Source organism: Neomonachus schauinslandi, chromosome 2 (genome assembly GCF_002201575.2).
Source record: "Neomonachus schauinslandi chromosome 2, ASM220157v2, whole genome shotgun sequence".
Classification (NCBI taxonomy): domain Eukaryota; kingdom Metazoa; phylum Chordata; class Mammalia; order Carnivora; family Phocidae; genus Neomonachus; species Neomonachus schauinslandi.
Window position 1 is genome coordinate 83854556 of NC_058404.1, and position 23972 is coordinate 83878527.

Consider the following 23972-nt stretch of genomic DNA (forward strand, 5'->3'; position numbering starts at 1 on the left):
AGGAAAATGCCTCGAAAAGAGTTTTTTCCCAAGCACTATACTCACTTTAGAAATCAGATTAGTCATGGTTTTCCCTGATATCCTGTCAAATTCTTTTAACATCATTATTAAAACATAATTCTTTAACTACAATTTGTAAAAGCTGCGCATGAGTGTCAAGCACTCTGACGTTTAGTTTTGCTGAGCTAAGACTTAGTTAACAGAGTGCAATTTATTTAAACCAAAATATTTCTGTGTCCTTTGACCTTGTATTTTCAGTTAATATTTTATATTTTTTAGTATTTTTATTTATCTTACCTCTCATTTAAAAAAATAGACCAAGGGAGCAAAGCTGGTTCAGTGAAGGATAAAATTAGAAAGAACATTATAATATTAAAATTCAAAATAATGTGAAATATAAAAGTAACAGGACTCCATTAGGACAAGAAAACGTTTATATGAGAAGATTTCCCAGAAGTAGGTGAAAAAGAAAAGCTTAGCTATGAATACAGTGTTCAATATCTAAAATCAGATTTTGTTGGGGCGCCTTGGTGGCTCAGTCGTTAAGCGTCTGCCTTCAGCTCAGGTCATGATCCCAGGGTCCTGGGATTGAGCCCCGCATCGGGCTCCCTGCTCGGTGGGGAGCCTGCTTCTCCCTCTCCCACTCTCCCTGCTTGTGTTCCTTCTCTCACTGTGTCTCTCTCTGTCAAATAAATAAATAAAAATCTTTAAAAAAAAATAATAAATAAAAAAATAAATAAAATCAGATTTTGTTAAGTCAGAAAATGAATCAACTCACCCTTCGTATCTAATACTTTGTCTTTTAAAAATATTGCCATATAGCCATTGAAAATTCAATAAGAGTTTTCAAACATAAGACAGAACTCTAGTAAATCTATAATTTTCTCTAGAACAAGTATATGGTAATAGTTTCCTAAGTAAAATTATTGGATTTTGTTTCTCTAAAAAATGAAAAAACAAAACAAAAACAAAACAAACAGCTACCAAAGTATCATTCATAATTGTACTTTATGTAAAATAAAATTACAGATGGATACACATCAGACTATTGCTAAGAAACAGACAACTCGCTACAATATTTACAACACATACTGTGCTCTGGAAGAAATCAGTACTAGGTCTTGGCAAACTTCTTTAGCTGATCACACTGTTGGACTTCCCATATGGTTCAATACCATAGAGTGTGGGAGGGCAGTGGCTGGCTCACAGGCTAACAGGTTACCTTGTGTTACGAATGGATAAAATCACAGAGGAGCAGCATATAAATCAGTCCTTGGAATATTGAGCATATGTCAGAGAGAAGAATCGTACCACATTTGCTCTGTTTATTAATGAAAATTAAGGCTACTTAAATGGATATTTCCTTTAGTTAGTAATTATATTATGAACTCTGGTTGCAGACCAGAAAATATGTGATGTAATCAATACAGACAGCATCAACTATGTGTGCCACATAGATGGGCAATGCTCCATAAGCAAAATAGGGTGCATCTGAATATCAGTCCACTTACTGTTTATTTACTTAAAATTGGAGGCCACGTGTGTTGACACTTGCAACATGGCTCACTGCTGCCACAAGTTTAAATGTGCTGCCTTTAGTTTTTCAGAACAAGTGGTGGGTATTTCTGGCCCCTGCTTTTCAGAGCCCTCTATCCTTAGACTACCATCCATCCTGAGCCTGGCTTGCCAGACCTCAGCAGGCTCTGGAAATAATCTCAACTTATAAAATGAGAAATGAGGTAAGGCAGATATCTCAAAAGACATTAACAAACACATGCACAGACATGGAGTTGCACACACACACACACACTGTCACACTCATGCACACACCCCACTAGATGCCTTCCAACAATCTGAGGTTTTTTTCATTTGACAGAGGGACTTTCTGATACAGGTTAAATATTTCCCAGGTTTTTAAGTAAACTTCTGGGTCACCTGGGTGGCTCAGTCAGTTAAGTGGCTGACTCTGGATTTCAGCTCAGATCATGATCTCAGGGTCCTGGGATCAAGCCGCACATTGGGCTCCATGCTCAGTGGGGAGTCTCCTTCGGGATTCTTTCTCTCCCACTGCCCCTCCCCCTGCTTGCTTGCTTTCTCTCTCTTTCAAATAAATAATCTTAAAAAAATAAATTTCTAAATTAACTTTTTCCCCACATATAACAATACTAGATCTCTTCTGAATGATTTACATTAATATATATGATATTAATATTATATATATACATTCTTTCTGAACATTAGGACAGCCTCTCAACATTTACAGAACAGTGACACAGAGGTTCATCTGTGGGTGAAAAAAATGTTGTAAGACCCTCCCCCCATCACCTTTCTCCCTCCTCCCAATATATCTTTTCTCTCTGCTTCCTTTTTACTATCCATAAACTTTAGGGATGAGGTCCGGAAATGCAAGAAGAAAGAGATTGACCATCACACAGGGTCAGGCAGAGAAGGGTATCTGAATTAGACATGTTATGCTAACCCAGGCTGTACTTCAGTAAAACAAAACATAATAACCCCCAAATCCTTAGTAGCCATATCAGTCCTAGCCTAGTCAGGAAAACACATTTGAGGAATTTGCTGCAGAGCATTGATGATTGACATTTAAAAACGGGGGGAGGAGAAATTAACCAGGGATCAACATAGCCACCCCGAGTTCAGCAATAGCCGGAAGCTGCTACTAGCCCAGGTGTTAAAGGGACTTAGGTCAGGGGCACCTGGGTGGCTCAGTGGGTCAAGCGTCTGCCTTCAGCTTAGGTCATGATCCCGGGGTCCTGGGATCGAGGCCCTCATCAGGCTCCCCCTGCTCTGCGAGGAGCCTGCTTCTCCCTCTGCTTCTCCCACTCCCCCTGCTTGTGCTCTCTCTCTCTCTCTCTGTCAAATAAATAAATAAGTAAAATCTTTTAAAAAGTGGGGGGGGGGTACTTAGGCCAGATGTAGTGTCACCAGGGAACAATAACTAGGGCCACCCAGCTGCATCTTGGTTCTTGAGTGGGGGCTATCCAGTAGAAGCTGGGACCATGGACAGAGCAGTTGCCCCCTGGGAACTGAAGCCATGCGGAAGCCACGGATGGCCGCTTAAGAAGCAGAGAGATCAGGGGAGAAATGAACTGGTTTCTGTCTCCCTCCTTCCTTTAATCTCCCTCTTAATCCTCACGGTCCAGACTTAATCATGAGTCAGTGGGCAGCAAGCAGCCTGAGGAACAAGGGTTTCCTGTGATAAAGAGCCAAAGGAGAAAAGGTACAGAGAGATACGAGAACAAATCAGCAGTTGAGCTGACCAGTGCAGTCTGCCCCTCTGCCCCTCAGCACCTCTTCCTACCTTTTACCCAGGCAAGAATAATTTCAAACAATCTGTATGTGGACGTGGGGTTAACAGTTTGTGTTTTAACAAGCCCTCCAGATGATTGTGCTGTACAGTAAGATTTGAAAACCACTAGGTTAGACTTGTAAAATGTTATAGATTAGCTATCAAATTGTAAATTTGTGTTTTGTGTTTCATTTATACTCTAGACTTGAGTGTAAAAGAAAGTGAAATTCCCAGAATATTGAAATGTTGTATCTTTTATTTATTGTTATTTAACAAACATTTATTGACCTAAGCGAAATGTGTGTATAAAGCAACTCAGCTGTAATCATGATTCTGGTCAATGTGAGATTACTTTGATTTATTATGCCAGGCTAAATTAATGTGTCTAAGTTTCTCAAGTACAAGGAATAATCTAACTATTATAGATTTTTGGCATTTCCAACAAACATGAAGATGAGAGAAGATACAGGTTCTTAAGTTAATACATGAATGTTCTTCCAATAGGAACTATAAATTACTGCATAATTAATTTACTACTAATAATTTCTGTTTTGCAGACATCTAATTTGATACCATGTACAAGTCTAGATATACAAATGGAAAATCCAGTTACTTATCCAAATATTTTACTTATTTTCTTTCAAACATAATGTGTATTTGGAAACATTCAGATGACTGAGGAAATTTTCGCATATTACCCATATGTTTGGCATTGCATAGACATTAAAGATGAGGAAAAGGTATTGGCAGTATAGGAAAAATTATTTTATAATGCAGGACTACCTTAAGGTTGGAAATGTTCCAGAAAGAACAGATAAGAGTGGAATTTAAAGATTACTAGCTGTCTCCAATTTTTCTCTACCCATTTTTGTTTTTGTCCAGATCCACTCCAGTCAGCCTTTGGTCTACATAACTTTACTGACATTGGTTTTGTCAGGGTTTCTATATTGTTAAAGCTAATGTTCAATTCTCTGTCCTCATCCTACTTGATCTAGTAATAGATTTGACATCGTTATTTTTTCTGTCTTTCATCACTTGCTTCCAGGCCACCACACTTTTCTGTGATTGTTTCTACTCTCTGGCTGCTACTTTTCAACCTCCATTCCTCATTATCTTTCTGACCTCCAAATGTTGGAGTGTCCCAGCATTTAGTCTATGGATATCTACTTTGCTGTTCTTGAACAGTCTCGTTGCTTTATATACCATCATTCATTATTGACCTCTGCACCTACATCACCAGCCCATCTCTCTTCCCGGGTCTCATATATCCTGCTCATCACCTCAAACTTTGTTCCTGATATGCCCTTAAAAACTCACCTTTCCTACAATCATCCCCATCTTAGTTTTTAATCAATTCTAGCTTTTTTTTTTGCACTGGCAAAAAAAAAAAAATTTGAAGTCACCCTTGACTCTTCTCTTTTTCTCACATCCCACTTTCAGTCCATCAGAAAATTTCACTGGCTCTATTCCCCAAGAATGTACCACCAGTTCCCACCACCTGTCTTGCTACTGCTCTATGCAAGCCCTTGTCATTCTCACTTTCAGATTATGGCAATAATGCTCTTCCAGTCTCTTTGTTTCCTCTCTCAACCTCACTGAGTTTTTATCACTGCAGCCGAAGTGATCTTTTAAAAAGGAAAATAAAATCATGTATCTTCTCAAACTCTTCCAATAGCCCTTATTTTTTTGGTGGACTAAAAAACCTAAGTTCTTACAATGGTCTCAAAGGCTCCCTGTAATCTGGCAACAAATCTGCTCTTTGACTTTCTTCTTCTACCTCTCTCTCCCTCCCTTGTTCCCTTCTGCCCCACACTGACCTCTTGCTGTTTCTTAGGACTTTTCCTTGGCCATTTCATCTGCCTTAAATGCTTTCCCGTTATATGGATCTTTCACTCATCTCCTTTAAGTCTTTCCCCAAATGTCACTTTCTTAGTGAGGCCTTTCTTGACTGCTCTCTTTACAACTGCAGTCTCCCATGCCTGGTCCACTTCTCCATAACATCTGCCGTCCTCTAGTATACAGTATGTCATTTACCTTGTTTGGCTCTGTCTCCTCAGAATGTAAGCTCCATGAGGACAAGTCTCCTTGTCTATATTTTGACTATATCCCAGGTACCCAAAGCATTATCTGGCCCAGAGCTTATACTCCAAAAATATTTGTTGAATGATTGAATTAATGAGATAGATGAGGCCATTTAGTTGAATGTTTTAAAGAATCAGAGAATTGGGATCTTGTAAATAATTTAGACTATTCCAAGGAATGCTATTTCTGCTAATAATTGTTGGGGAATAAAAGGATTCTATAGTCAAGTGGTTTTGGAATTCACATTATCACTTTGAAAGTTTTGAAAAGGCCTATAGCCTGGTCAGCAAACTTGTTATGTAAAGGACCAAAGAGTAAAGAATTCAGGCTCTGAGGGTCAAACGATGTCTGTTAAAACTGCTCAACTAGAGGCTGCCATTATAGTGCAAATTAAGCCATAGACAACATGTGAATTAATGAACATGGCTAAATTTTAATAAAATTGCATTTACAAAAAACTGACTGGGTTTAGGCTGCAAGTCATAATTTGCCGGTTCTGTTCTACAGTGTCTGAAGCTATTTAATTTTGTTGAAATAGCATTTTATTGCCATATATATGTGTATATATGAAATACTCATGAGCATCTTGCCAAATAAATGCTCCTCAGGACATATTTTAACAAATACCGGTCTAGTCCAACCTTATGAGGGACTTGGGATCCAAGATAGATTTTATTAAGTTCACAGACCTGATGAGTGGGAGAACAGGGACTAAGTTGCATATTTCCTGACTCCCAGTTAAGTGTTTTTTCACTTTTATAGTCCTGCTCTACCATTGCGGTAGATCTAAGGACTCCTGATCTTCTTAATTTAAAATTGCAAATTTAAAAACATTTGAATATTTCCAGCAGTACCTTTATTTTCTGTTTATAATTTCTACATGCTAATAATTACAAGTTTATTTTCAACTCATTGCAGAAGAAACTCTGATGTATTTGCTTCTTCAAGTTTTTAATGCTCTCTGATGTTAATAAAGATTAAGAGAATTTATTTTTCCTGATCTGTCTCTAGAAGCACTCCTGTGACTTTTTGAAAGGACAAGTGATACAAAACAGTATTCCGTTTTAATTCTCTATGTAAAGGTAAAACCACAGACATAGACTTCTAGTGTCCAATAACTTGTATACGAGATAGAAGCAACAAATCCAAACGATACCACAGATAACAAAGACAGACACACATACTCACATATGCCCATACAAATAGCCACCTCCCTCAGCACTGATTTCTGCATCTTCTATGTTACTTCAGGGTCCTCACAAATTAGATGCATCAGTTGTTTTTTGTTTTAATTTTTTTGGTTAGCCTTATTCTGCTCTAATTTGTATAAGAAAAGTCTAAGATTAGTCTTTTAGCCATCGTTACATTTTTCTGCCTTCTTTCCTTCTCACGGGGCCTCTCCTGTCTGTTGACTAAGTAGACTAAGTCTTGCTTTACAGATTCTACCACTCATCAAAGATTGGCTAGACTCCCAGTAAACCAGCCTAGTAAGTCTGCATAAAATGGCATGAAATCAAAAGATATGAATTCAACGGAAAGCTCACTTAAGTGAATCACTTGATGTTTTGAATGCCTCCATTTCATTATCGACTAAATGAGAATAATTAATACGTATATGCCAGTACTTCAAAGTACATTCTACCATTATCTCACCAGAGAAAGGAAGTTAATTTTTCCAGTGTCAGTTTCTGTACTGAGAAGATGTCACATTGCACTTACGAATGTGAGAATGATGGATAAGATCATGACAGTGTGCACTTTGAGTTTCTCAAGAGACTTATATTTCTCCTGTGTACAAACAAGTCAACTTATTGATCCAGTTGAAATTGATCGTAAAGCTCTTCCTATAGTTGGAACCAACCTGCCTCTTTTGTCCATTCAATATATACTCTTTTCTTCTGTCTCATCCGTATTCCTTCAAATAGCTATCTATGCTAACTTTAATGAATTGTTTTCATATAATCACTGCTTATTTGATACCTCTTTTAAAAAACATATATTCCTTTGTGGAATACTCTGATAGAGATGAAATCCTGAAACCATCACTATTAGGATAAGTTCATTGGTCCCACAGTGAGGAGTAAGGTAGATATTAAAAATCTTAGGGCTCACCTTCCCTTTTGGAAATAAATATCACCTAAATTAATATGGTGATGACTCCAGTTACATCCAATAAGGAGCCTAACAATTAAAGGTAAATAAAAATTAGTTCCAACTTTTAATTAAATATCAATGAGGAGACAACCAGCAACTCGCAATTTTACTTTTTAAATCCTTTTTTCTAACTCTCTAATTCACTCTATTGAGCATGCCACTCTCTCAAACATTCACTATTTACTACTATTACTATTACTATTCACTACTTACTATTCTACTTTTCTCAACCACAAGTGCAAGGTCTTTGTTTCATTCTGGTTTACCTTTTCTCCCACCTTTATTTCTTCATGCTTCCAATTCTGCACAACAAAACTCCAGATAAAGCAGAACTCATCTTAGATGTCAGGTAAGGGGGAGAAACTCAAGACCCAAAGACAAAATTATCTGTATCAGGTGGGTCAGAAAAGAGAAGTCTGGCAACATGGGTAGATTAATATATTTTGTTGCTGTCAATAAATATATGAGAATCCCAGGTTATAAAACTAGAACTCACTTCAAGTCAAAAAAGGAGCTATATGAATGGAATAAAATGTAGATCTTGTATTCTTATTACCTCTTTCTTTTTCATTTTGGAGCCTCTTAAAGCAGCTTTATTTCCATAATCTTCTTCCTCTACTTTACCTCATCTATAGCTTTCTTAATACCTCAAGAGTTCTTTATTTTATTCTATATAGTATGAAATATTCAAGATCTCATTCTTACTTGCCTCCAGGAGCCTAAAGAAGTCATGCCAAGACCTTGCGTATTGGGAAAAATCCCTGTCTTCTCAACTGTCCCCCTGCTTTGTTTTGGCTATCATTCTGGCAACTTGGGAATCAGTTCCTTCCATGTTATCAGAAAGTGGAGGAGCATGGAAGTGCTGAACTTTTTCTGGAGATGGCCTTGTTACACATCTGCATCTCTGTGCTGCCATTTGGCCTTGGCATATTTCACTGGCATCCTGGCTCATACATGGTCAGGGAGGTGGGATACTGGAATTACCTCAAAAGCTGCTTCCCTTTCTGTCCTAAGCTTTGAGAAATCCATTCGTGCTTTGGTTTTCAGATTTTTTGTGTGTAATGTGTGGTCTCAACAGGACTTTTATTGCTATTGTTCTTGTCAGAGTAAAATACAGGGACTTGGAAGTTACCTTGGGAAAAAGAAAAGGCCGCCATTCACCTTCCTTCAGTGCTAAGGACCTAGGCCACTTACTTGAACACAGGCACGAGTATTCCAAGCAGTACAACTGGGCTCACAAGAAGACTGAGCTGGGTTGGGGGTGGGGCGGGTTGAGGGGCTCCAGGGTAGTTCAGCCAGTTAAGCTTCTGACTCTTGATTTCAGCTCAGGTCATGATCTCAGGGTCACGAGATCAAGCCCCACATCAAGCTCTGGGCTGAGCTTGGAGTCTGCTTAAGATTCTCTCTCTACCCCCCCCCTGCCCATGCCCCCCCCCTCTCTTTAAAAAAAAAAAAAAAAAAAAAAAAAGATTGAGCTGGGGAATCTGTGTCAAGCTGCTTTTCATACTCAAATTTTCTACTATCTGTGCATAAAACTATCTCAGGTATCTGAGGAAAGTAAGTTATTGAGAGTCATCTACCTACAAACCATCCCCCAACCCTTTGATATGACTTGAAACTGTGGAGATTCAGAAATCAATCATGACTGTTTTCTTTAAAAAAAGGAAAATGGGAAAAAAATATTAATATGTTACAATTCTACTCTCCTCCCTGCACACCAGATTCCATGGCCTTCAATGTAAAATAGTGAGTAAGGAAATTCCTAAAGAATTTTTAACACATTGCTTTTAATATATTTTAACACTTTTAAAGTTTGTCTTTTCATTTGCTATGGGTGATGCAACCTTGAAATTCATTAAAAAAAAAAACAATGAAAGTGTGTAGGTCAAAAATATTCAGCTTTGCTCAGGTGGGGAGTTTGATATTTGATTTCTTATATTGCCTTTTTTGTCAATTGTTAAGTTGGAAATACAATTTAAATAAAGCCAGTTTCACTGGGGCTTTTTTCTATATTTTTCAAGATTTTACAGCATCTGAAAGCACATAATTTCCAATTTTAAGACATCTCAATGGCTTTCACCTAGTTGCATTTGTTTGCTTGCTAGTACATTTAACTCTAATTATTTCAGAATTAATTATAGATAAGATTTGATATCACAGAATATAGCATTAACCAAGGTGGACTGTGAAAGTATTGTTCTTTATATGTTCATTTTTCATACTTAGAGGTACAGGCCCTTCTAACTTGTTTCTCTTTTTTCGTTCTGATTATTACTAGGTAACAAATTATCCCAAATTTACTGATATAAAAATCAGAATCATCTTATTTGTGCTCACAGATTCTGTGGGTTAGGTGTTCAGATAGAACATGTAGGGATGGTTTATATCCACTCCATGATATCTGGGACCTCCACTGGAAAGAAGATTGGTGGGGAGGGGGAGGGGGTCACTTATGGCTAGGAACTGGAGTCCTCTGCAAGCTTCTGCACTCACATGCTGACACCTGGGGCATGCTGACTCCAGGGCTGGACTTGGCTGAAACCATTGAGTGGAGTACCTAAACAGGAGCCTCCATGTGTTTGGACTTCTCCCAGCAAAGTGCCTGGGTTCTTACAGGGAACATCTCAAAAAAGGGAATACAGACAGCCAGGTTCCAAGAGAATCAGACAATAGCTGCATAGTCATTTATGACCTGACCTCAAAAGTGATGTAGCATCACTTCTGCCATACTCTGTTAGTCAAGACAGTCACAAGCCCACCCACTTTCCAGGGGAAAGTACATAGACTGCACCTCTCAATAGAGGGAGTGTCAAAAAATGTGGAGCCATGTCTTAAGTCCATCACTGCAGAAGTGATTGATGTGCTGCCTTCCAGAGACATTCTTACTTATTTGTCTTTTTCTCACCTCTAAAGCAACAATACACATTTGCAATAAGGCTGGCCAATGTTAAAAATGCTTATATAGAGGCACCTGGGTGGCTCCGTCGGTTAAGCATCTGCCTTTGGCTCAGGTCAGTGATCCCAGGGTCCTGGGATTGAGTCCCGCATCAGGCTTCCCACTCGGGGGGAGTCTGCTCCTCGCCCCTGCTCGTGTTCTCTCTCTCTCAAATAAAAATAAATAAATCTTTTTTAAAAATGCCCATATAACCATGTGTTTCACCTTAGCATGTTTTTTATTGCAAGCGACAGAAACCCTGACTCAAACTGGCTTGAACAAGAGACTTTATTAACAAAACTGAAAATTCCAATGGTAAGGCAGGCAACCCTTCAAGGGAAAGTTGTTTCATTGGCTTAGCAGTATTGAAAAGACAGTTTTCAGCCCTACTTCATCACTCAGCCGCTCTTAATGTTGACTTTATCCTACATCGGGCCGTCTCTTGACTAAAGGATGGCAGGCATGCTCAACTGCCTGTTCAACCAAAGATAAAGAGGACTTTTCTTCCCTCTTCAACATTTGAGTCCTGAGTTTCACTCAGCAGGGGCAGGACAGGTCACTTGCATACCCCTGAAATAATTGCTGAGGTCACAGTCAAGTTCTGAGTGGCTTAGTTTTCGATGCCCATCCCTGAACTTAGTCCTGACTTCAGAGGGGATAGGATTACATCAGTTGGCTTCAGAATGAGGATATGATTGATCCCGAGTAAATTTTATGCCTGCCAGGAAGTGGGAAATGGGTGGAAAGGTGCTGGGAATTCAGCTTTCATTGCAATTTCATCTTGGAACCCTCTCTGGCAACATAAAGTCGTATGACCATGAGGTGATGAAGCTATTGCCTTGGCCTCATTAGCATCACAGATCAATCAGCTAAGAGTTTACAGTCCTATTCCTATTCATTTGTCAGCACCCCACCTTTGATTCCAGTCAATGTCATCTTAAAGAAACCCCATTTGACAGAACAAGGAGAAAACTGGTATAAAAAGTGACTCTGAATTTGGCTATCCTGTGCCATTGGAGAGTGGTAAGAGACCAGTCACACGGTTTGTGATGGTTTGTGATTCTGATCTTTGTGTGCACCTGTATGCACCTTACTTTGGATAAATTCTGAGTTTTGCCTGAGAAAGTTGGCATCTTATCTGAGACCGTGAATGCTTTCCTAAGAGCTACTAATGTCTTCCTCTGTTTTTCAGAGTTGACACAGAATTTAACAGTGTAGGCACTTCTGCCAAGACTTTTATTAATTGTTTTCCACTTCAAGCTGATGAAGCATGGCAGGGTTATTGTTTTCATTTTTCAGTTGACAAAATAGGGACCGAGGGTTAAGCAAGTCACCTAAGACCACATGTCAAAGCAGGGACAGAGTTGGCATTGGAAGTCACTTTCCGGGAATCTTGGCTCCGTGCTTTCTCTAAAAAAAAAATTATGAAAGTTTCACACAAAGAAAAAAAGAACAGATCGTAAGATAATACACACTAGGGAACCCATCACTTGGCCTCAGAAATTTTGTAAGAAAAAATGCAGATAGAAGGAAAGCCCCCTTTGCACCCCTTCCAGTTCCAATCCCTCACTTTCCCTTCTCTGAGAAAATCAATATCCTGAATTTGGTGTTTTACATTATCATACACATTTTTACCCCACATGTATTATCCATAAAAAATATGGTAGTTTTCCATATTTAACTTTATATTATTACTGTTATTTTGCATGAGTCCTGTAATTTTTACTGTTTTGCTCAACATTCTCTATATTCATGCCAATATATACATATATAATGTAGCAAGCTTATTGATTCTCTCCATGATATAATATTATATTTCATGATTATATAACAGTTTATCCATTCTCTTTATGAACACTTAGATGGGTTTTTTGCTGTTGTTTAATATTATAAACAATAAATGCAATGAACATTCTTGTACCTTTCACCTGATTACTTTCTTGAACCCCATTTGAAAAAAAGAATACTCTTATTGAGATAGGTATGGAGATTCAGTTACCCTGTCTAAATTCTGTGCTAGAGTAATGCAGGAATGAGTAGACAAAGCAAGACTTATTGGCTATATTTACATTTGAAGAGATTCATTCTAAGTTTAAAAACCAATCCATATTCCCTGTTTACCAGGATTTTCAGTTGATTTATCAGGGGCTGTCATTAAATCTTGAAATCTCACTTACTAATCCACAAACCAGTCATTACTAATGATACTTCCTGCCAGAACCAGACCTGAATTTCTGTAACCTCTAGGATTTTTGTCAGATTGAAAAAAAAAAAAAAACTGGCAGCAACCAAAGTATTGAATTGGTAGAGATGTGCTGTGAATAAAGCAAGTTTTATCATTACAGAAATAGAAATAGTGGCCTGAAAATTTTAAGAACATCAAAATAACTTCCTTCTATAAAGCGTGCCCTGGGAAGAAGGGGTGAAATTTCTATGGGACATCATGCCTGTCTATCCTAAAGTGCTATCTTTATGGGGTAGAAATAGGCAAAGGATGACCATTTATTTTCAGATCCTTATAGTCTGTTTTAAATGACTGATTAAAAAACCTTCATGTCAATAATGAAACTAAATTATTTTGAAAAATCATTGTACTTTATTCTGGATTCTCAGAATTCTGAAGAAGCCGGTTCATTGTGTTAATACTGGAACTGCCTTTTAGTACTACCAGCTAACACAGATTTGGGGGAAATTGCTGGTATAGGAATTTGGAGACTGGATTTTTTTTTTAATTTCCTCTGACTATGAACCTTGGGAAAGTCACCGAAGCATCTTAGACATGGGGTTGCCCTAAGTCAGTAATTTGCAAATTTTTTTATGCTGACTCCAGGTTGTTAGATCAATTTTGAGGGTTAGGACAATAATAATAAAAATCATCATCATCATCATCACATGGAATAGAACGGAATATATTCAGGGAACAGTGTATGTGATTAGGGTATTATTTCATAAAATTCTTATTACAGAACTGTGTGTGTGTTTTTGCGTGTGTGCATAATGCTGCAGGTAAAATTCGTATTCTGTATTCCTTTCAAAAACATTCGAAAGCCATTTATACCAGGTGACTTCAGAAAGGACCTCAGGGGGGCACCTGGGTGGCTCCGTCAGTTAAGCGTCTGCCTTCGGCTCAGGTCATGATCTCGGGGTCCTGGGGTTGAGCCCCACATCAGGCTCCCTGCTCAGTGGGAAGCCTGCTTCTCCCTCTCCCACTCCCCCTCCTTGTGTTCCCTCTCTTGCTGTGTCTCTCTCTGACAAATAAATATATAAAATCTTTTTTAAAAAAAGAGAAAGAAAGGACCTCAGGGACATCTCAGATATGGTTATGTCCCTATTAAAATTCCCTAGTTGCTTCCATTTTTTTTTTTTAGGATGAAGCCCAGAATTCCCAGCATAGCAGAAAAGGCCCTTCATAATTCCTGCCTCTGGGACCAGGCCCCACAAGGACATAATGAACTATGAGCTCCCTGCTTTGACAGTACTGCTTCATGTCTCCACACATTTGCTGACAGTTTTCCTGGGCCTCAAATGCTCTCTGTAGCCACGAAGCATTATCGTTGCTAGAGACCCTTCCCTACCCAACTATTCTTTATGGAACTGCTTGCTCCTTCCCTTGGGTCTCTATTATTTTTTACTGACTTAATGCCATAGCCCACAGTACACTTCACTACAGTTAATGATGGTTTAAAAATCTATCTCCCCCTACTGAACTGTAAAGACTTTGAGGTCAGCTCTTTGTATCCTAAGAACTGGGGTTCTTTCCTTTTCTTATGCATATACTGTGTTCTCCCTTTCTCTCAAAATAAGTTTATTCTTTAAAAACAGCACACATTTATTTTAAATGTCTCAAATGACATGAAAAGGCAGTTGAAAAATCACTCTAAATCCTACAGCCTAACAATGACCGATGTCTCTGTCTGCCTACGTGCATGTTTAGAGAGATGTAAGCACCCACATACACACATGCGCACACACACATGCACACGCATACAATATTATACAAATAAATTCATTCATTGATCTGACCAGTTTTTCCTTTCAACGATGTCAAGGACACTTTCCCTGTTAATGATATACCTGTACATAATTTTATATGGCTGCTTAAATTTTAGTTCATTAAAGGCAATGATGGTAGACCTGACTTCTTGTTTCTTTTATTCCGTGAGTATGAATTAAAAAGTGGCATTATTGTCCTTACTTTCTTTGGTCAGCTATAGAGTCTTGAGCTGGTTTTGTAACTGTCTTCAAGGCATTCCCTTATGCCTTCTTCCCTTTATCTTTGGGCTGTGTCCTGTTAAAATTTCTGTATATCAGAGAGTCTCCTATCAAGCAATGTGATGTTTTTAGTCAAGCCTTGTCTGTCCTAAGAGAATCATCTATAGTTATATAGTAAGGGTTTGACTTTTGATGGTTTTTCCATTTAGAAACTAATACAGTGGAATCATGCATATATTTTATATGAATATTTTTAATCTCATCACCCTAACATAAGGATGCATCTCAATTGTACCTGACCTTCCCCTAATCTGTGGTCATGAAATTCAAGATGATATATAACTGTTTTCAATGGGTATTTTTATTTTACCAACCACTTTCACTCTTTGGCAGATACAGATTGCTAGTAGAGGTCATTAGGATACTTCCTCACTCTCTGGAGCTAAGGTCAAGAACTACTCAGATTTATTATTTTAATAAAATGAAACATCTGGTACAGTTTTGGAAAGTACAAAGTCACACTATGATTACAACTTATTTGTATTGTGTGTGTGCGTGTGTGTGTGTGTATGCGTGTGTGTGTGTGTTAGTGAGAGAGAGAGAGATCTGATTCAGGAATCTATCAGTTTTGCTTCACTGTTACTGGAGAGCTTCCATACAGTCCATGTTATTTTTATGGATTTTCTCCTGTTTTCAAACTCAATTAAAACTCTTAGGAATTCTTCATCCTTCGGGTTGTAGATTCAACATTAGAGCACATTTTCATACCGTACAGCATTAATCCAACAACTCTCTTAGAAAGACTTTTTGTTTCCATCTCTATATTCTGATCTTGATCCCATCTCACCAAGTGTCAGGGACATTTATGTCATGATGTGCATTGCCTTAGGTTTTAATATAAAATGTGTGCCATTTGTTACCTATGCTTTAGTTATTAGTAGGTAGAGATCTGAGCATCAGTCATTTCCGGCTCCCTATCTAATTATCTCATATAATTAACTATCACCTCTCATGTTTTCTCTCTTTCCATGCTGTACCTGTCCTCCTTAGTAGCAGTTGTTCTCAACCAGGATAGATTTTGCCCTCGAGGAACATCTGGCAATGTCTGGAGACATTTTTGATTGACAGGAAGGGTACTACTGGTTTCTAAATGGTAGAGGTCACTGATGCCGCTTAACTTCCTGCATGCAGAATATAGGTCCATTCCCCGCAACAAAATGTAATCCAAGCCAAAATGTCCGTAGTGCTAAGGTGAAGGTATCTTGCTGTAGAAACTGACTTCCTGTGTTTCATTTGAACCTTCAGATTTCTTCCACCCCTGAGGTGTTCAGTTTAAAGTATCCTCTTGATTCAGACTAGCTACTTAGTAGCAGAAAGTGGTTATATTTAGATGTAAAATTATATCTCATGTCTCATCTGTGTCATGCTTTGGTTGAAGGGAGGCTGCCGTCATCATCAAAAATGTTTCCCTTGTTAGTAAAATAATAGTATATGAAAACTGACATTACGCAATAGCACAGAATACGTAAAGGAGGAGGCTGAGGCATATTTCTAAGTAAAGAATAAAGCTGGAGAGATTAATATCTATGATTATCCTCAGATTAATAAATATGATTATCTTCAGATACTCTCTGCTCCAAATGTTATTTGTCGTTATGGAAATTCTACTTGTACATAAATTGAGCAAATCTCCATGGGCAGCTTAATACTAACACGATCCCCCTTTCTTTCTCCTTTTTTTCCCCAGACATTTCACATTTTCAAGAACAAAATGATTTAAAAGGATTACTAGAAAATCTCCATCAAAATATCCAAGCCAAAAAAAGAAAGAATGTAGAAATCATGTGGTTGGCTGCAACGGTAAGCACTCTCCAGCCAGATCTTTGTCCTTGTCACCATGATGACCAGCAAACATCATAGAGTATTTGCTGTGTAGGGTCCAATCTCTGCACTCTGGGTTACCAGATGTCATTCTCCATTATCCAGGGGATTAGGCATTTTCAATGCTGTCGGTAATTCTATCAATACACTAGAACACAAGATGGAAGAAGATGCACTCAACAAGAAAGAATTTTACCTATTGGCTTTTCTTGTATATCCTGGATGTTGTTTGACACTTTGAGGCTAAAATGAAGTGTCTGTGGTTTTCTTGATAGTCCATGTTTGCGATGTCAGTTGCCCATATCAATCAGGATTTTGAAGTGCTACTCTAGAGACATATGGTTGCAACAGAATGTGGTTATCAGATCTTTGACTCATGGCCTCAGTAAGGCTCCTGGACATCTTGTTCAATTAATGAGCTTTTAAATGCGTTTGTTAATTTAGATATTAGCATAGAATTTATTACTGATGGATTGCTCTTGGGGTAATGAGCTATATTTTCTATGGTTCTTTCTCATTCAATAATACCCTCAGGGCAGAAGTTCTGCCTTATTTCCTGCCCCAGGTTTCTACCAGAGTGAGGGAGAGAATAATGCCTGTATTTTTGAAACTCTTGTCTGGCAACCATTCAGGCAGAGCTCACATGAATTTATGAATTTTGTTCAGCGCTCAGACCCAAAGATCCTTTCCTAATGCAAGAATCTTTTCATCAGAAAAAGCCCACACTGGAGATCTTTATGATGAATGCCATATTTGTAGTTCCTCTACAGTGTTGCCTTTGTAATTTGGAGTTCGGTAACCGATCTCCTAAAATAACTCTATTCATTCTGTATCAAGAGCATTTAAAACAAAGCCTTGTCCCTATTGCCAGTGTTCAATTATAATCCAGTATTACTTACTCTCTTCTGGGAAAAAGGAATGGATAATTTACCACGAGTCTATATAAAATAATTTACCAAGAGCAAGGCGGAGGAAAGCTGCTTTAGCTTCCCTTCATGCCCTCTTGGAGCCCCAGGGAAGAACATCAAAGGTAACAATATGAAACATTGCTTTCAGGCAGCTCATTTACACTGGTCCCATTTAGCACCATACTGCATTACAGGAGGGTTGTTTTTAATAGTTTTTCCACCAGTGGTGGCTGCTTTTTATGTCTTCAAAGACTGCTGTGGTTGTTAATTCTCACAAAAATTTCACAAAGGTAGGTCATGAGCTGTTTTTGCTATTTTTACTAATAATGGGATAACAAGAAGGTAATTTGATCATTTACCAAGGCTTTCTGACAACTTAGGAACATATACATATGTCACTATATACATATCATGAATTTGTGTGTAGATTGATAAATGAAAGATGTACATGTGCAAACACAAATGTATATTTTCTCTTAGTTTATGTAGTTTTACCATTTGAATGTATAAAAAAGTTTTCCCATAAATCTCATTCATTCCTGAAAATTCTTTTTTGAAACTTAAACACTGACCAAATATGGCTTTCTCGCAGCTCAACTGTTGAATGGATGATTGACTGCCTTGATAAATACATGGCACCCATAATGTGCAAATTTAGCATTATGTAGGAACACTGACATTATTATTACAGCATTTCTGTAGCTGATACCTCAGTTTCAATATCCTTTTTGTAAATCAAGGACTTGGATAATACTTTTAAAATCAAGAAATATAGAAATTCCTTTTGACATTTTCCAAAAAGCTTTTATTTGTCTCTATTTCATTCTCCTCTCTTTTAAAAATCTATTAATTATATATTACTGTGTTAATATTTTACATTCTCATTGAAAAAATATAACACTATTTGGTTTTGTCTTGTTCAAATTTTAAAAAATAAAAAATGAGAATTTAAAGAGACCACATGCCAATCAAGTGTATTAAATTAAGTTCATATGGTTCCGAGGAGCTGTAGAAATAAGGAAACCAAGACCCAACCTGCTCACTCTGAATTGCCTCTGCCTTCTCTTTATGTTAAATGTAGAACATTAAATATCCTTAGTAGGAGAGTTGTATATACTAGAGACAACACATTTTAAAGAATATTCATTCTTTTTAAAAATCATTATCTAGGGGCACCTGGGTGGCTCAGTCGGTTGAGCGTCTGCCTTCAGCTCAGGTCATGATCCCAGGGTCCTAGGATCCAGTCCTGCATCAGACTCCCTGCTCAGAAGGGAGCCTGCTTCTCCCTCTCCCTCTGCCACTCCCCCTGCTTGTGCTCTCTCGCTCTCTCTGTCAAATAAATAAATAAAATCTTTAAAAAAAAAAATCATTATCTCATAAGTGGCCATTGAGGTCTATATTTCATTATTATGAATATGAATAGCCAAGTCTTTGTTGTTTTATATTAAAAATGTTGAAATACTCTTTATTTGAAAAGATTAGAGTCTTCCAGATGAAAAAAATATTTTATGGTGAAATCTTGCTATCATATTTCTCTAGTCACTTACATTGGAAATAGTGAGAAAGTACTAAAGGTCTAATAAGGACTTGTAAATCCTAGTGTAAGTATCAGAATCACAATTAAAACATGGTAAAAACCCTTGATAAACTGTGTTAGTATATCTTTTCTTCAAAGCAGATTAACTGTTAAGGCCTCCTTGATGGCAGGTAATAAAGCAAGACTGTATTATATCACATTAGATTTATTTTAAGTGCATGTTGATTAACATTGTTGATACTAATGTAGTGTTGGTCTGTCATATCAGGGCCCTGCCATGGGACAGGGAAGAGAAAGGAAGAAAGGAATGGAGTTATTCACCTGCTAACAATAAGGCAATGAGACAAGAGATTATTGTGGCTCAGAGATTTTTCTCTTGAATTACATTGGGATAACAAAAAGAAAGAATTTGCAAAAAGAAACAGAATAGAAGGGAAGCTAAAGGCTTGGTCCTTGGCATTAGGCAAACCTACATTAGCATCCTGGCTCTGTTCAGTTGTGCCCAAGTTACTTAATCTAGCTAAGCCTCAATTTTGTCATCTGTAAAATAAGAATGATTACATCTTCCTCCAGGATTCATGTGCAGTTATTGAAAGAGCAAATCTAGGGGCACCTGGGGGAGTCAGTCGTTTGAGCATCCAACTCTTGATTTCGGCTCAGGTCATGATCTCAGGGTTGTGGGATCAAGCCCCGTGTCAGGCTCTGTGCTTAGCTCAGAATCTGCTTGGGACTCTCTCTCTCCCTCCCTTTGCCCCTCCCCCCATCATGTGTGTATGTGTGCGCTCTCTCTCTCTCAATAAATAAATAAGTACAATAAATTATTTTAAAAAATAATTGAAAGAGCAAATCTATATGAAATTTATTAGCATTATACCTGGTACAGTAGATGTGCACTTAACAGCAACTCTTTGGTGTCCTTATTTTTACCAGTTGCATTGATGAGTGGCTAGTGGTTCACTTATCTGCTTCATGGCACCACGTAGATGTTTGAAATCTTATAACCTAAAGCCAAAACTCGCAAAGGTTTCTTAAATGTAAAGTAAGAAGATGTTAGCTACTTAGCATTCAAACCAAGTGTCTGATCCAGGAAATCTAGTTTCATTTTCCCTTCACAATTAAGGTGTTGCTCCTAAGCAGTGATCATTACTGTCATCCGCTACGGCTCAGGCCCCCTTTCAGGGCAGTGACCATCTCATATGGCTTCAACAGCCCCACACCTCACATGTCACATACAAAGAACTAAATAAATTCAATCTGTTCCCCTAGCTTTTGAAATGAAAAGATAATGTGTTTCATTCGCTAGGGCAGGTTGAACCAATTGACTATCATAAATTCCCATAAATTTGGCGTGTTTAGATAAAAAGTGTTTATAGATGAGTCCGACACTTTAGAGTCATCTACAGATGGGCAACGAGCTGTTTGTATGTCTGTGTTGCAGATTTGTCGCAAACTCAATGGCATTCGTTTCACCTGTTGCAAAAGTGCCAAGGACAGGACATCGATGTCAGTGACTCTGGAACAGTGCTCGATCCTGAGAGACGAGCACCAGCTACACAAGGACTTCTTTATCCGAGCCCTGGATTGTATGAGAAGGTAGCCTGCATGTCTGCAACTTTCTTTCTTTTAAGGCCATTTTAAAGTTTGGGGGCTTTTGTTTTCCAAATATATATTTTACTGGCAGACTGAATAGTGACTTCATTGCATTTCCATGGCTCATAGCTCATGGCATGAAAGATAAAATAATATTAAGCATTCCCCCTACTCATTTGAGGCAATAAAAGAGAACGTGGCTGGATTTTGATAATAGCTTATGAACTCATTTAGATCTAAGTTTTAAAGGGCTCTGATCCTTTCATATATAACTTGAAGAACAATTTCTTTATATATTAGTAATTATGAAAATGTGCAAAATAAAACTCTGTCGTTATCCAAAGAAAATCTCTCCTGACCGCAACTGATAGGTGATCCTCCCAATGTCTTGTAGGGTCTCAGGGTCGGTCACCTCCTTCCTAAAATTATTTTCACATCACTCATCATAAAGGTGGGATGACACAGATACTTTAGAATAGAGAATTAATATTGTTCCTCTGCCGACATTTAGAATGCTATGCCTGAAGTCATGTTTCTTGATTCATTTCCACAGTAATTAAATCTAAAGTCTAAGCCATAATGGGGAGGAAAAAGTGTCTCATTCGCAGTGTCTGTCAGGAAGGACACATGTTAATTAAAAAGTTAAACATAATTATCTTTTTGCTGCAAAGACCGACTCAGAAGCACACCAGATAGCATGGGACAGACTCTTGTATTTCCAGAAAGGAATGTCCTGTGATGCTCTAGAGAGGACAGCTTCTTATCTGGCATATCATTAGCTACCCCCCCCCTTTTTTTTAACTGCTGCAGTCTCTCAGTGGGGCTGTGGACATTTGCCTGCGCATGCCCTGTGCCTGCATGCTTTCCCTGCTACATGAGAGATTTCTGGAGCCCCCTCTGTTTCCCCATTTCATGTCTCTTGGCATTTTCATTGTTCAGTGGAGTTCTATTATGATTTCTTGATAAATGTATGAGGATGTCTTCACGGCCTGACATGAACATCCCAGCCATATAAAATGCACTTGGTTGTTATAAAAAAAACTTCTTTTAAAAATAATCTCTCAGCACTAATGGGAAGAATTCAGAAACTGAAGCTGAAATCTTCTAAAGTGCAGAAAAAGAATACAAATATCACTGTGGTTAGAGCAAAGGTACTAGGTGGGGAGAAGAGAAACACATGATATTATAGGCCAGATACACACCAGAGGACTATAATGATTCAACAAACACGAATTATCTGGAAGATGCAATTGTTGTTTATTTAAGGCAGAGATAAAAGAGGACCCTCAAATTAGAAAGATGATTCTTTCAAATTGGTAAATAAAAGGTGTATCATATACATGTTAAAATATAAAGCTAGATAGTGTGGTATTGCATAAAGTTTGTATAGAATCAACATTATATATGTAATGTACTTGCTCACGACATAACATGTATAGGGTTCATTTTTGGATTGTTAAAAAATGTAAGGTCTAACAATTTTAATCTAAAAACACTGAAGATCTTAACTTCTATACCACCACTTCTCTGGGGGATCTATATATATTTATATTTATATACATATTTTTTTATAAATTTCAAATCTGTCAAATTTATCATTTGGTTTTGTGAATGCACGAGAGCTGTGTGAGTCTGTGAGGGCGCGCGCGTGTGTGTGTGCATATGTTTAAGGGAAATAATATATGTCCTTTCCTTTAATAACTGCCATAGTTTCCTTCTTTGGATATTCTGTATTACAGTACAAGCCTATTGGTTTATGAGTTCTGGCAATATATAGTAAGTGAGAGCATGGGGTTTGGGAGCCAGCTGACCTGAGATTTAATGCAGCCTATGTGCCACTTACTAGTCATTGGCAAGGGATTTTGTTTTGTTTTTTTTAAAGCTTTTATTTATTTATTTGAGAGAGAGAGAGAGAACAGTGGGGTGCAGAGAGAAGGAGAAGCAGAGTCCCCACTGAGCCGGGAGCCTGATGCAGGGCTGGATCCCAGGACTCTGGGATCATGACCTGAGCCAAAGGCAGATGCTTAACCGACTGAGCCACCCAGGCGCCCCAGCCATGAGCGAGTTTAATGTTTTACTGCCTCCTACCTAGCGCCTTAGGCAAGTTAGTCAACCTCTTGATGCCTCAGTTTCCTTTATCTGTAAAACAGATGTGATAATAATAGTAGCTCTTCAGAGGAGTGTCTTGAGGATTAAATGAATTGATATGTGTAAAGTGATTACACAGTGATTACTGTGTAATATTTGTTAAATAAATAAAAAATAAATATCGAGAGTCATGATGTTAACATTCTGATCTCAGGTACAGTAAAATCTAATCACTATGATCCCTATAATCTTTGTGAATATATTATGACAAGTTTTGACTCTAATACTATATATTAAAATAAAGTCTACTGCCAATTCTTATAAATAAGGTTTCAAATGCAATGCTTTATCTATTCAAGAGAATAGTTCTTTAAATTCCACTTTAAAGTGTGCATGTGTTTACAAATGCTGTGCTAATTATGGATGGATTGTATTCATTAAAGTAGGCCTGGGTAGGTTTCTTGTAAGTATTTTTATATTACTGTGTATTATTGTATTATTGTATGCCCTTGGAATTTGAGTCATAGATTTGAGATCAAAGAGTCAGTCTAGAAATCTAGTCAAATCTGCTTTACTTTATAAATAATGAAACTGAGCTCTAGAATGTTTTGGCAAAGACTATTGAGACAAAGTGTTAGAGCCAGCTCTGGAACATAGATGCCCTTGTTATATTTTAATGTTATTTTCTTTTTTTTTTTTTTAAGATTTTATTTATTTATTTGAGACAGAGAGAATGAGAGAGAGAGAGAGCACATGAGAGGGGGGAGGGTCAGAGGGAGAAGCAGACTCCCTGCCGAGCAGGGAGCCCGATGCGGGACTCGATCCCAGAACTCCAGGATCATGACCTGAGCCGAAAGCAGTCGCTTAACCAACTGAGCCACCCAGGCGCCCCAATTTTAATGTTATTTTCTTTGTACCAAATGAAACAAAATACTATCACTTAAAATTATTTGGTAATGTATTTGACTCCCTTAAATCTGTTACTTAAAATACAGTTGACCCTTGACCAACACAAGTTTGAACTGCATGGGTCTACTTACATGTGGATTTTTTTTTTAATAAACACAGTACAGTAAATGTATTTTATTTTATGATTTTCCTTATAACATTTTCTTTTTCCTAGCTTACTTTATTGTAAGAATACAGTATATAATACATATAAAATACAAAAGATATGTTAATCAACTGTTTATGTTATCAGTAAGGCTTTCTGTCAACAGTAGGCTATTACTAGTTAAATTTTAGGGGACTCAAGTATTATACATGGATTTTCCACTG

At 37.7% G+C, this 23972-nt stretch overlaps 1 protein-coding gene across 5 annotated transcripts in view; it reads left to right on the plus strand.

Moving 5' to 3' along the window:
* The window catches only part of INPP4B (inositol polyphosphate-4-phosphatase type II B), a 368840-nt gene that overhangs the window by 306392 nt on the left and 38476 nt on the right, over positions 1-23972 (plus strand). For all 5 annotated transcript variants that reach the window (XM_044912611.1, XM_021679326.1, XM_044912613.1 and 2 more), the window contains 2 exons: positions 16438-16550; positions 20455-20609. In XM_044912611.1, coding sequence (XP_044768546.1) covers positions 16438-16550; positions 20455-20609 — 268 coding nt within the window. The remainder of the gene's footprint in view (positions 1-16437; positions 16551-20454; positions 20610-23972) is intronic.